General features: G+C 37.3%; 1 protein-coding gene across 13 annotated transcripts in view; it reads left to right on the forward strand.

Moving 5' to 3' along the window:
- Positions 1-13,668, forward strand: part of MAPK10 (mitogen-activated protein kinase 10) — a 305,758-nt gene that overhangs the window by 153,521 nt on the left and 138,569 nt on the right. For 8 of the 13 annotated variants that reach the window (XM_021100770.1, XM_003129341.6, XM_021100769.1 and 5 more), the window contains one exon: positions 11,123-11,194. In XM_021100770.1, the coding sequence (XP_020956429.1) occupies positions 11,129-11,194 (66 nt within the window). In that variant the 5' untranslated portion in view covers positions 11,123-11,128. Of the gene's footprint in view, positions 1-11,122; positions 11,222-13,668 lie in introns of all 13 variants that reach the window. The other 5 variants (XM_021100774.1, XM_021100773.1, XM_021100776.1 and 2 more) reach the window with 1 other exon arrangement.

Below are 13,668 nucleotides of genomic sequence, written 5' to 3' on the forward strand. Positions count from 1 at the left end.
CCTGCATCAGAGCCACAGCAGCGTGGGATCCGAGCCGCATCTGCAGCCTACACCACAGCTCATGGCCACACCGGATCCCTAACCCACTGAGCAAGGGCAGGGACCAAACCCACAACCTCATGGTTCCTAGTCGGATTCGTTAACCACTGCACCACGACGGGTACTCCTGATGTTTTTTGATTCTATGTTTTATTGCTCTCCTTATATTGGTTCTAAAGCATTATGGTTAAACATCTCTCTTTCTAAAGCACCTTTTCCCCTACTTTACTACCTTATTTTATACTCATCAGTCCAACTCTTGTTTTATGGGGATTCTGATTTTATCTCTAGTTGCTTTAGTATTTCATCACTATGTTGGCTGTCTTGTAGTTATGCATAACATTTCTGGGCATGGATTTATTCTTATCTATCCTGCTGAGACTTCATTATGCTTGTCACTTTTTAGGAGAATCAGCCGTCATTATTACTTGTATTGCCCCTTGCTCTTTCCATTTATCTGCTTTGTTCCTTCCGGAACCTCCCAATGTATTTATTTTGGACCTTGTTATTGTAATGTGTATGTTTCGCAGTCTTTCCTATTTTTCATCTCTATTATTCTGTCACAAAATTTTTAAATTTCCTTCCAGTTCATTCGCTCAACTGTTTCTATTTAACCCGTTTAACCTATTAGGCTTTTCATTTAAAAACTACTTTCCCCACAACTTTTTCCTGTCCATTTTCCCTCTTATTGTAGTGATGGCTTATTTCTTGTGGCATTTATTCTTTATCCTGACCAGTTATTTCACTCAGTGCTACATATGGTCTTTCCAATTCTTTTTCTTCATATCTAACGTTCTTGTGGTGGTAATACTTCTTTTATAGTATGTGATGATTCTCACTTGTGGTGTTTACTTGTCTTTGTGATATTTATAGAAATTTGTGATTCATCTTTCAGGTTTTTTTTTTTTTTTTTTCCATTTCTGGTAGCTGGTAACTTCTACTGGTGTCCTAGTAAATGTTTAATTACCAGTTCTCCGAGAAAAAGTGCTTAGGTTTGTAGCATATTCCCACCACAGCCAATTTTAAACTACTTAAGTGATGCCATTAAGCATGGAGCTGGAAGAGGTGTGCACACGCAGGCTTTGTAAGCTGATTGTAGGAGCCAACTTCAGAACGCCATCGGCGGAGTTCCCATCATGGCGCAGAGGTTAACGAATCCGACTAGGAACCATGAGGTTGTGGGTTCGATCCCTGGCCTTGCTCAGTGGGTTAAGGATCCAGCATTGCTATGAGCTGTGGTGTAGGTCACAGACACGGCTTGGATCTGGCATTGCCGTGGCTGTGGTGTAGGCCGGCGGCAACAGCTCCAATTCGACTCCTAACCTGGGAACCTCCATATGCCACTGGTGCAACTCTAAAAAGCAAACAAACAAACAAACAAAAAAACCACCAATGGCAATTTTCCTTTTTTAATGTAAATTCTACTGTCCATTAATTTTTGTTATAGTTTACCAGTGCACGTACAGTTTTGCAGCGTAAGAGTTCCCATTAACTAACTCTACTGGGTTTCCAGGACCAGGAGCAATGCTATACGCTCAAAATTAAGAAAGCTTAAAGGAATTCCTGTCGTGGCGCAGTGGTTAACGAATCCAACTAGGAACCATGAGGTTGCGGGTTCGGTCCCTGCCCTTGCTCAGTGGGTTAATGATCCGGCGTTGCCGTGAGCTGTGGTGTAGGTCACAGACGCGGCTCGGATCCCGCGTTGCTGTGGCTCTGGCGTAGGCCGGTGGCTACAGCTCCGATTCGACCCCTAGCCTGGGAACCTCCATATGCTGCGGGAGCGGCCCAAGAAATAGCAAAAAAAGACAAAAAAAAAAAAAAAAAAAAAAAAAAAAAAAAAGAAAGCTTAAAAATATTTGTATGCATTGAAATTCTTGAGTTGGTGAATTTCTCCATTTCCACATCTCTTATTTCATATGTTCTTAATACTGCATCCTATTTCTTATGCATTTGCTTCACACCCTCCCCATTCTGATCTCTCTCTCTCTCTCTCTTGCTTTATTCCTGCTAAATAAGCTTATCAAAGGATTTCTGTGGAAGCAGTCATCTTGTTACATAAACAGTGCTTTAAGAGATACTGAGCTTTTAGAGGTAGACAAGAGCAGATTCCGTGGAAGAGCAGAGCATGTCTCCTGAAAACTATTGAGGTATTCTTGGATGTTTATGGGGAGAGTGCTTTAAATCAGAGGTTGGCAACCTTTGTCTATAAACGGGCAGAGAGTAAAACGTTTGACTCTGTAGGCCATACAGCCTCTCTCCCAATTACTCGGTTCTGCCGTTATAGTGTGAAAGCAGCCATAGATAAATACAGAAACTAATAGATGGCTCTGTTCCAATAAAACTTTATTTACAAGGAGGCAGTGAATTGAATTTGATCTGTGGGCTACAGCTTGCTGAACCCTGCTCTAAAAGATAGTTCATGGGCCTAAAGATTTAATAATATTTTAAAGTGAGCATATGTATGGTTGTTAATAGAAAATTAAATTTAATTCCATTTTCTCTATCAGCACTTGAAAAGATAATTACTGCTTTTAAGATATAATTACTTTTTTTTTCTTGCACATAGTTGAAAGAATCCTTTTGGGTATAGAAGAGACAGAGCAGGGTTTTTTGTAATTAACAATGAGTTTGTATTTTAATATTGTACATATGCTTGCAGGTTGTTAAAGAGTCATTTATAATAAATGTGACAGTAATAAATACATTTTTTTTTATTGATAATGAGTTTGTTGTATACCAGTTCAACTTGGAAACTGCTAGACCTTAAACTATTTTGGGAATCAATAGTTCATTCGGTTTTCTCTTGCACATATTGCATTCCAGAGATAATTGTGGGAGCCTGGAGCTGCTCAGAACAATCTGATTTTTTGCATCTGTGAGGTTTTCTCAAACTTCCTGTGATTTAGTTGGCACATCTCACAAAAGAATTTAAGTATTGATCTAAGCTATGAAAGCACATCATACTTACATTCTTTTATAGCAATTGCTGTGTACCAGTTCAACCTAATAAATTCTCCAGTGTGTCTCATTCATACAACTTGGCCTACTGCTTTGCTCAGAATAGCCATTAACTCCTGTAGGTATGTAATAAGGAGACAGTAGAGTAAATAGCAAGGAGTGAACATATTGGGGTTTCTCGAAAGAACAACTGGTAATTGAAAGCACTAAACTCCCCAAATTATCATGCCCTCCCTTTTCAAGCTACTCTTGAGTCCTATATTGCACCAAGCTATAACTACTAATTTCACTTTAGAGTAATACCAAGATTATGCCCTGGCCATTTATGTTGCTTCTATGCAGTGGTGCCAAATGCTCTCTGCCATGCTGTCAGGAAATATAATTACCAAACTAGTTTTCTGTAATTCACTGGGATTATCCTACTGCACATTCTTTTTCCTTTAATATCCCTTGTGGAACCAGAAGGTTCTGCAGTGACTTAGTGACTTAGTCATAGTGCTACATTTGGAGTCTTTATAATGCAAACCAGGAAAGGTCAGGATGCTCGCTTTTCATAGCAAGATTATTCATTCATTAAAAATTAAAATAGATTATTCATTTCAGGTGGTGAGCTGGATGTTATGATTTCGCACATGCCCATTTCAGCAGCACAGAACTCTAAGAGCCCTGCTTTGTAGCATTTCTGAGGTCATCTTTGCTGGATTCTTTCACACTTTCACTGCAAACTCCTCATTTCTAATTTGTTTGCATCAAATTTATTGAAAATTCATAGGTCTCAATATGAGAAGACAATGAAAATACTTAGATTTGTGGTAGAGAAGGAAAGAAGCTTTTTTCCTTTGATTCTCTTTATTCAATAAACATTTACTCAAATTAGCTATATACTAAGAACAGTGCTGGGCCCTGGGGTTGCGAACATGAATAAAACATAATCCCTTTCCCCAGGAAGGTGATAATGTAGTGTGGAATAGCCATACGAACAAACGGTTGCAATATTATAAGATGCTCATACTAAAAGTATGAACAAAGTGCAGCGAGAAGAGCAAGGAAGGACTGAAGGGTGGCTGGGAGAACACCTCCCCGTTGATGCAGGCCACACGGTGATGGAACAACGATGGAACAACGTATTTTAAATGCTGGAGATTAGCATTTGGAAGATGGAATTAAAATAAAATGTCACAGTAATATCAAAATAAGTGCTAAACAATAAACTTAATGTCGTGAAGGAACTATCACATAAAATATGTGAGTAAAGATAAAATATTTTTCTTTGTAAATTCTTAATTTCTTTAAAGTGGCTTATTCAAAGCAAAAATAATAGCAGTGGGTTATGGGGCTTATAAAATATGTAGTAGTAAAATACACGACAACAAGGACTAGAGGTGAAATTAGAGTATATATACTATTGTTAAGTTTCTTAAACTGTATGCGTGAAGTGGAATAATTGCATCAAAGTAGAAATGCAAAAGAACAAAATTAAATAACATATAAGATCTATCTATGTACTGTAAACTACAAAACATTCCTTAAATAAATTTGAGAGAACTAAAACAAATGGATAAATAGGGGTTCCCGGTGTGGCTCAGTGGAAATGAACCCAACTAGTATCCTTGAGGTTGCGGGTTTGATTCCTGGCCCCGCTCAGTGGGTTAAGGATTCGGCATTGCCTCAGGGTGCGGTGTAGGTTGTAGACATTGCTTGGATCTGGCCTTGCTGTGGCTGTGGTGTCGGCCAGCAGCTCTAGCTCCAGTTTGACTCCTAGCATGGGAACTTCCATATGCTGCATCTGCACTCCTAAAAATAAACAAATATGCTACGATTGTATATAACACATATTATTGGATATAACACTAAATAATAAGTTATCTGTTCTTACCAATGTGATCTCTAGTTCTTATGCGATCCCAATGAAAATCCAGAAGGTTTTCATTTCACTTTGAAACATCTGGCTGATTTTTAAAGTTCTCTGGAAATTCGGAGACCTAGAAGCGTGCCCCAAATATTAAAAAAAAAAAAAAAAAAAAAGAACAAAAAAGACGAATAAAAACTTGGAGGACGTACCTAATTTCAAAGCTCCAGTAATCAAGATAGGCTGCTATTGGGTTAAAGATAGACAACAGAGTGGAACAGAGCCCTAAAATAGACACTTGTACACTCTGTTAATTTTTTAGCTAAGGCAGCAAGGCAGCTCAACGTGAAAAGTCTTTTCACCAAGAATGCTTGAACAACTGGGTATCCTTAAGAGAAAAAAATGAACTTCAACATCTGCGTTACACCATGAACTAAAATTAGTTGGAAGCCTAAAGTAAAATTAACAGTAAAGTTAACAGTGTAGAGCTTCATGAAGAAAATGTGCAAGAATTCGAGGTGGGCAAACATCCCTTGACAAAAGCAAGAAAGCACTAGTAATGAAAGGAAAATAAATCAGAAAATAAATTTCATAAAATTAAATGTTCATCAGTAAAAGACTTCATTAATAAGCCGAGTATGCAAGCTACAAACTGAAATAAGATATTCATCATACATGTAACTGACAGAAAGCCATTATCTGAACTTGAGAACGTACACAGTTTGTACAGAGAGACACACAACTCCCGTCTCCCACCAACGACCACCGCCAGACGGGCAAAGTACTTGAAAAGGCACTTCACCAAATAAGATAAATAAATGGCCAATAAACACACGGAAAAAGTTGTCGATGATTTCATCAGGAAAATAAAGAATAAAACCAGAATGAAATACTACTGAGCACTCAGTAGAATTATTAAAATTTAGAAAACTGGTAACACCAAGGATGTGAAGCAGCTGCATTTTTACGCCTTTGCTGCAGGGTAGACAATGTGTCTGGAAGTTTTTCATAAATTAAACATATTCCTTCTTTAGGTATTTTCCCCAAAAGAAATGATGACATATTTGTACAAAAGTGCATGTGCATAAATGTTCATGCAGCATTACTGATAATTGAAAAATGGAAACACTTCAAATGTTTAAAATCAGTAGATAAACTGCTACATTTTACTCAGCCACAAAAAGAACTATTGATTCTTATGCCAATATAGATACCTTCTAAAAGCATTATTCTGAGCAAAAGAAACCCAACAAAGAAGAGTACTTACTATATAATTTCATTTAGATGAGTTCTAGGATAAGAAAAACTAATCTATAGTGAAAGAAGTTAGAACATTGTTGGGGGATGGGGCCTATTGTCAAGAACAGGGTACAGGGCTTTCAGCCTCTTCTCTATCTTCATTGGAATGGGAGTTACATGGACATATGCATTTGTCAAAATCTGCCAGCTGGTACACCTAAGAGCCGTTCATTTTACTGTGTGTAAATTATACCCGATCAAAACTAAATTTAATTTTTTAATTTTATTTTTTGTCTTTTAGTCTTTTTAGGGCCACACCCACAGCATATGGAGATTCCCAAGCTAGAGGTTGAATCAGAGCTGTAGCCTGCAGCCTACACCAGAGCCACAGCAACACGAGATCTGAGCCTTGTCTGTGACCTACACCACAGCTCATGGCAACGCCGGATCCTTAACCCACTGAGCAAGGCAGGATCGAACCCACAACCTCATGGTTCCCACTCAGATTCGTTAACCACTGAGGCACAATGGGAACTCCCAAAACTCAATTTAAAAAAATTAAAAATGAGAAGTAGAGGTAACTATCTGGCAAAAATTAAACACAAATCTCATGGAAATGCAGTAAAATAATGTCACAGCCTGAAGAGTGAGGATGAAATCGTTTCCTTAGTTGTTTTGCTTTACTTTTATTTATTTTGTGACTGTAATTTAGTAATTTTTTGCCTGTAGAGGATTTAGTTTCTCATGTAACAACAGAAAGTCTAGAAGTAAAAAAGACCCGGGATTGCTTAATTCAGTATTTTAGTGTTGTCATCAAGAACACAGTTCTTTCTGTTGTCCTGCTTGACACTGCTCAGAATCTCTTCTCAAGATTTCCTGTTAGTGGCTATAATGAGTATTTTGGCTCTGGCATCCACGCATAGATACGGTGCCCAGGGAAAGAATGAAGGACCATAAAGTTCCTTGTGTCGCTTGAACTTTTTTCTATTATTAAATATCACAGACATATCAAATAACATATTTTATACATGTAGGGTTTAAAGAATAATAATGAAACAATTTTACATGACATCACCGCTCAGCTCAAAGTAGGCACAGTGAACCACATGGAAAACCCCTGTTTGCCCCTTCCCAGGGGGATTCTTCCCCTCCCCGGGAGAGCTAACCAAGCTCTTAAATTTTGCATTTTCTATTCTTTTTCTTTTCTTATAGTTTTAACATAGTAAAAAAGTGCTCTTAAATAATATATTGTTTAATTGTGCACATTTTGTAACTTTCATAAATGTGGTTAACCATGACTTCTTTTCATTTGCTTAACATGTTTATGATATTTTGTCACATTGATTTTTGTTTCTTTATGAAGCCATTTCATTGCTATATAGTATTCCACTGAATGCACTGTAGTGTGTTTATTCATTCATATTCTCTCTGTGGATATTTGCTTTTTCCAGTATTAATTTTTATTACTCATTTCTTTTACTCTTAGAAAAGTATTCTAATGAACTACCTTTCATATGTATCCTGGTAGCAAAACATGAGGGTTTCTCTGGAAATATGTGTAGAAGTAGAATCGTTGCATTTTAGGCTATGCACAGGTTTACTATATAATATTGTTTTCCTCTTAAATTTGGTTGTTCCAGTTCCCAAAACTATTAGTGGAATATAAATATTTCCATCTGATCAGCCTCTTTGCAAAAACTGAGTATTATATTTGTCAGTTTTAAAAAATCAATTTGATAGGTATAAAGAAGTATCTCAGTGTCATTTTAAATTACACATATATTTATGGTCCCTTTTATATTTATTTCTTTTTCTTTTTTTTCTTGTTTCTTTCTCTCTCTCTCTTTTTTTTCTTTTTAGGGCCACACCTGTAGCATATGGAAGTTTCTGGACAAGGGACTGAATTGGAGCCCACGCCACAGCCATAGAAATGCTGGATCCAAGCTGCATCTGTGACCTACACTACAGCTCACTGTGATGCCAGATCCTTAAACCACTGGTGGGGCCAGGGGTTGAACCGGCATCCTCATGGTACTAGTTGGGTTCATTACCGCTGAGCCACAATGGAAACTCCCTGTATTTCTTTTTCTATGAAATGTATCCCATATTTTTTTGCTCATTACTTTATTGGGTTCTTTGTCTTTTTCTTCTTATATTTTAGGAGTTCTTTATAGATTCTGGATAAATCTTCCTCTGATTATATGTATTTCAAATGTCTTTTCTAAATTTGTGGCCTGCTTATTCGATCACATTTTTTCCTAAACAGAAATGATTCATTTTAAATAGTCTATTTTATCAATAATTTCTTCTATGACTTATTTATGTTGTTTATGATATATTTCTGACATTCAATTACATTTCCTTCTATATTATTTATTTATTTTATAGTGATTTTTATTTTTTCCATTATAGCTGATTTACAGTGTTCTGTCAGTTTTCTGCTGCACAGCAAGGTGACCCAGTCACATATGCATGTATGCGTTCTTTTTTCTCACATTATCCTGCTCCATCACAAGTGACCAGACATAGTTCCCAGTGTTGTACAGCAGGATCCCATTGCTACTCCATTCCAAAGGCTATAGTTTACATCTCTTAACCCCAAATTCCCAGTCCCTCCTGTTCCCTCCCCCTCCCTCTTGGCAGCCACAAGTCTATCCTCCAAGGCCATGATTTTATTTTCTGTGGAAGGTTCATTTGTCCCCTGTGTTAGATTCCAGGTATAAGTGAAGTCATATGGTATTTGTCTTTCTCCTTCTGACGTACTTCACTTAGTATATTATTTAAAGTTTGGCCTCTCCTAAATTTTTTACTCCATCTAGAATTGTGTTTTGTATACAATGTGAGGTAGGAATTGTAAAGAACTTTGAAGAATATGAGATATTACTCTGCTTGCAGGCTAACAAAGTAGCTTGCCACAATTTCATGGATGCTGGTGCAAGGCACACAATATCTGGGTCAGATCAAAGTTCTTTATTACATTAACAGGAGGAGCTGGAGCGTCGGAATTCATTCTAGTTCCTCAGGCCCCATTTTCCATATAGTGACTCAAAGAAGGTCGGGTGACTACTGCACATGGAGTGAACTGTGTTATAGACGAGGAACCCCAAGCTTATGGAACCCAATCTTTTTGAGTGGGTGGTTAGCCTGGCTGACCTTTGCCCCAGGAGGACACCTTATCCGTATTATACTGGAGAGTAATCAAACCTGCCCCTTGCTCTGGGGGGAGGTATGTCTTTCTCCTCCAAGGCTGTTTGCTCTATAACCATCCTTGAGAAGATGGTCAGGAATAAAAAGTAGCCAGTGCTTCTGCTGGTAAGGTGTGAGAAATATGAGAGGTCCGTAGAGAATTGTCTCTTAACAGGGATGTGATTCCTGCCTCCCCTGGCTTCAGTATTTAGGACCAGTTGTCTCTGCGTAGTTTCTTCTTCCCCCGATATCTTTAATATAATCGGGTTTAAATGTCTGTATTAATGTAATATAACATCAGGTTTTCATACATGTATGCATCTGTTTCTAGGCTCTCTGTTGTGTTAATTCCTAGCTTATCTCTGCATCATCTCCACAGATCTTTACTTACTACAGCTTTATAGTAAATCTGGCTCTCTGGTAGAGTAATTCCCTCCCTAAACCCCACAAATACTCACCATGTTCTTCAGAAACATCATGTATTCTTGGCCTTTCATTCTTCCTTATATTTAAAAACCTACACAGGTTCCAATGTGAAATGTTTTTTGTTGCCATTCAGACCTTCCTTCTTGGGTTTGTTTTGCTTGCTCCAGGATTTGCTTAAAACTTCCTGCAGTGAACTTGAGGTAGGTGTCCCCAGTGTGACTTCCTGCCGTACCAGAGATGGGCTCCAAGCTTTGGTTCCTATGCTCTGCATGCTGTCCTTTAAAAGCAAATGTCCTGGTCTTCAGACATCAGCAGATGGTCTGGGGACAAGTGACAGGTTCAGTTCATTTTCTTCTCTGCATGGATCCTTTCACGTTGTTTTCAGCCTCACAGAATTTTTGTTGCCTTTTGTGGGGTGCAGCTCAGCTATGCAGTTTTAAAAGACATTTTGTATATTTCATCGAACCTTTTTATGAGTTTTGTACCAAAAGCGATTTTTAGGATATCTAATGGTTCATATTGCCAGAGAAAAAAGAATCTTGTGCCAGTAGTGGTTTTAAAATTATTTAATCTCACAGAATTCTGTCTTTTATACAGTGAACATTCAACAAAAAATACTTAATTGAACTGAATAAGATTTTGGTTGGGTTTTTCTGATGCTCCTTCATCATTTCCAGATAACCCAGTATGTAATTTGATATTTACACCATTAAGTGATTTTATCCTCTCCTTAAAACTTTACAAAGTTAAAAAATACTTCAAACATATAGAAGATAATGTAGTTGAAATCTTTGTACTTACCACCAAGATTAAACACATGTTAATAGAGTTTCTTATTTTTTTTGGTCAATGGTTAATACTGTTAGATAATAAAGCAATGTATATTATTTTGTGTACTTTACATTTTTGCATTAATAATACAGTGCTATTCATACTTTTTGAAACTGTTTTTTTCCCCCACTAAAAATCATGTTTGAAATATTTATCTATGCTGATACCTTAAACTCTAATTCAATTATTCCGTCTTGTCTATAATTTGATTATAAATTAAATCTTATTTAGTAGCCCCTTTATTCTACAATAAACATTCATATATATCTGTATAGCCTCTTGAGCATATAGTTGAGAACTGAAACTGTTCTATAATAGGATATACTTAACTTTAATGTATTAGATATATCCAGTTTTTTATATCTAGTCTTTATAGTTGTGATGACATTGATCATTATTGAAGATAGGACTTTTATACCTTATTATTTAGTACTTAGAGTTTGTGAAGAGTATCTATTGCTGGTCTGGATTATGTTGAATATATATTGTGCATGACGCCTTGTGTATAATTAAAATTATACTAAATGTTACACTATTAAATAAGGAATAATTAGATAATTTGGAAATTCATGGTCCTCCCTTTTTTTTCTGTAGGTATTTATGAGCCTCCATTTATTGTACTACTGCAGTGAACCAACCTTGGATGTGAAAATTGCCTTTTGTCAGGTGTGTGTTCCTTACAGGTAAAACAAGGTACAGTATATTCCCTTGTATTTCCATTTTGCCATCTCATCTTGTACGTGTTCCACACTAAAGTTAGTGTTTATGTAATATTAAAAGTAGCTTAGGAAGTAGAATGGTGTACCTAGGTGGTTTTTCTTGTTCAGTTTATTTACATTAGAGTGGAAATAAAGAGAATTTTTTTCAATATAATGATTTTTATTTTTTTCCATTATAGCTGGTTTACAGTGTTATATCAATTTTCTACTGCACAGCATGGTGACCCAGTTACACTGACATGTATACATTCTTTTTTCTCCCATTATCATGCTCCATCCTAAGTCACCAGACATAGTTCCCAGTGCTACACAGTAGGATCTCATTGCTAATCCAGTCCAAAGGCAATAGTCTGCATCTGTTAACCCCAAGCAGTCCATCCATCCCACTCCCTCCCCCTCCCCCTTGGCAACCACAAGACTATTCTCCAAGTCCATGATTTTCTTTTCTGTGGAAAGGTTCATTTGTGCCATATATTAGATTCCAGATATAAGTGATATCATATGGTATTTGTCTTTCTCTTTCTGACTTACTTCACTCAGTATGAGAGTCTCTAGTTCCATCCATGTTGCTGCAAATGGCATTATTTTGTTCTTTTTTCTGGCTGAGTAGTATGCCATTGTGTATATATACCACATCTTCCTAATCCAATCATCTGTTGATGGACATCTTTGGGTTGTTTCCATGTCTTTGGCTATTGTGAATAGTGCTGCAATGAACATGAGGGTGCATGTGTCTTTTTCAAGGAAAGCTTTGTTCGGAGAGACGCCCAAGAGTGGGATTGCTGGGTCATATGGTAGTTCTATGTATAGTTTTCTAAGGTACAGCCATACTGTTTTCCATAGTGGTTGTACCAGATTACATTCCCACCAACACTGCAGGAGGATTCCCTTTTCTCCACACTCCCTCCGGCATTTGTTATTTGTGGACTTCTTAATGATGGCCATTCTGACTGGTGTGAGGTGGCATCTCCTGGTAGTTTTGATTTGCATTCCTCTAATAATCAGTGATGTTGAGGAATTTTTGATAACTATAAATATAGTATTTAATCACTGTATAAAGTGATTTCTAACGAGATTTAACATCATTAACATGTCTTTTTCAGATCTTAAGATGTGGTTTTAATCATCAAAATAGCTGAAGTCTATGATGTTATTTTTCATGCAAGGACTGATGAGTCACAAGTATTTTCAGCACCCAAATGTGATAATAAGCAGGTGGTGCTCAGTCTATTTTTTGATGCTCAGTTCTAACCAGTTGTTGGTCAAGAGGCTGAATAACCATAATGACAAATAAAGGTATCTTTAATCTCACTGAACTCTAGTAAGAAGACAGTGTGTGCGTAATAGACCAGATGAGAGTCTGTACCCTTGTGTTCCTACAAACTCTATTTTATTATGTTTTTATTTTTATTTTGCTTTTTAGGGCCACACCTGAAGCATATGAAAGTGCCTAGGCTAGGGGTCGAATCAGAGCTGCAACTGCTGGCTTACACCACAGTCACAGCAACATGGGATCCAAGCCGCATCTGCGACCTACACCACAGCTCCTGGCAACACCGGATCCTTAACCCACTGAGCACGGTCAGGGATTAAACCTGAATCCTCCTGGATATTAGTCAGCTTCATAACTGCTGAAGCACAATGGGAACTCCCATACAACTTTTATTCTTAAAGGGGCTCCCTGGGACCCCTGTACTTACTGTAAGTATGTTTAAGTAGTTCTAACTTAAGCCTGTTGTCATGGCATAATTATAGTGCTTAATTTACTCTCAGGAATTGTTATTTGGCCAGTAAATTATATGGTAACTCTATACACACCCCAAGCAGACAGTACTTCCATTTTCCTGTAATGATTTTCATTGTATCTTCTCATTGAGATGGGCTGTAAACAGAGAATGACATGCATCCCTTGAAATAAAGTTTAGAAAATAACTCTACATGGCTAATGATGCATATACCAAACAAAACCCTTGATCTTTCTTCCAAAATTGTTGTGCTCTAATTCAGTAAATGCTAAATTCATCTTTCTGGCTGCTTGGAATAAAATCGTCAGAATCATCTTTTAGGAAACACTTTGCATCCAATCTGTCAGAAAATTCTGTTGGCTCTACATTAAAAATATATCTGGTTCCCACTTCTCACCATTTCCCTCACTACCATTCTGCTCCAAACTACCATCGTCTCTTGCCTGGTTTCTTGCAAGAGCTTACACCTTTGCTCACCCCCACATGGTTTACTCTCAAAACATCATCAAGAGAGATATTTGAAAAATATAAAGTGACATCATGACTGCTTGGTTAAAACAAAACAAAACAGAAAAAAATGTTTATCCAAGTGAAATATTTTCCCATCACCCTTACGGCAAAAATTCGTAAATACCTAAGCCGTTGCCATGTAGCCACCTGGACACCCCTCTCTGAA

The sequence above is a fragment of the Sus scrofa genome, chromosome 8 (genome assembly GCF_000003025.6).
Source record: "Sus scrofa isolate TJ Tabasco breed Duroc chromosome 8, Sscrofa11.1, whole genome shotgun sequence".
NCBI lineage: Eukaryota > Metazoa > Chordata > Mammalia > Artiodactyla > Suidae > Sus > Sus scrofa.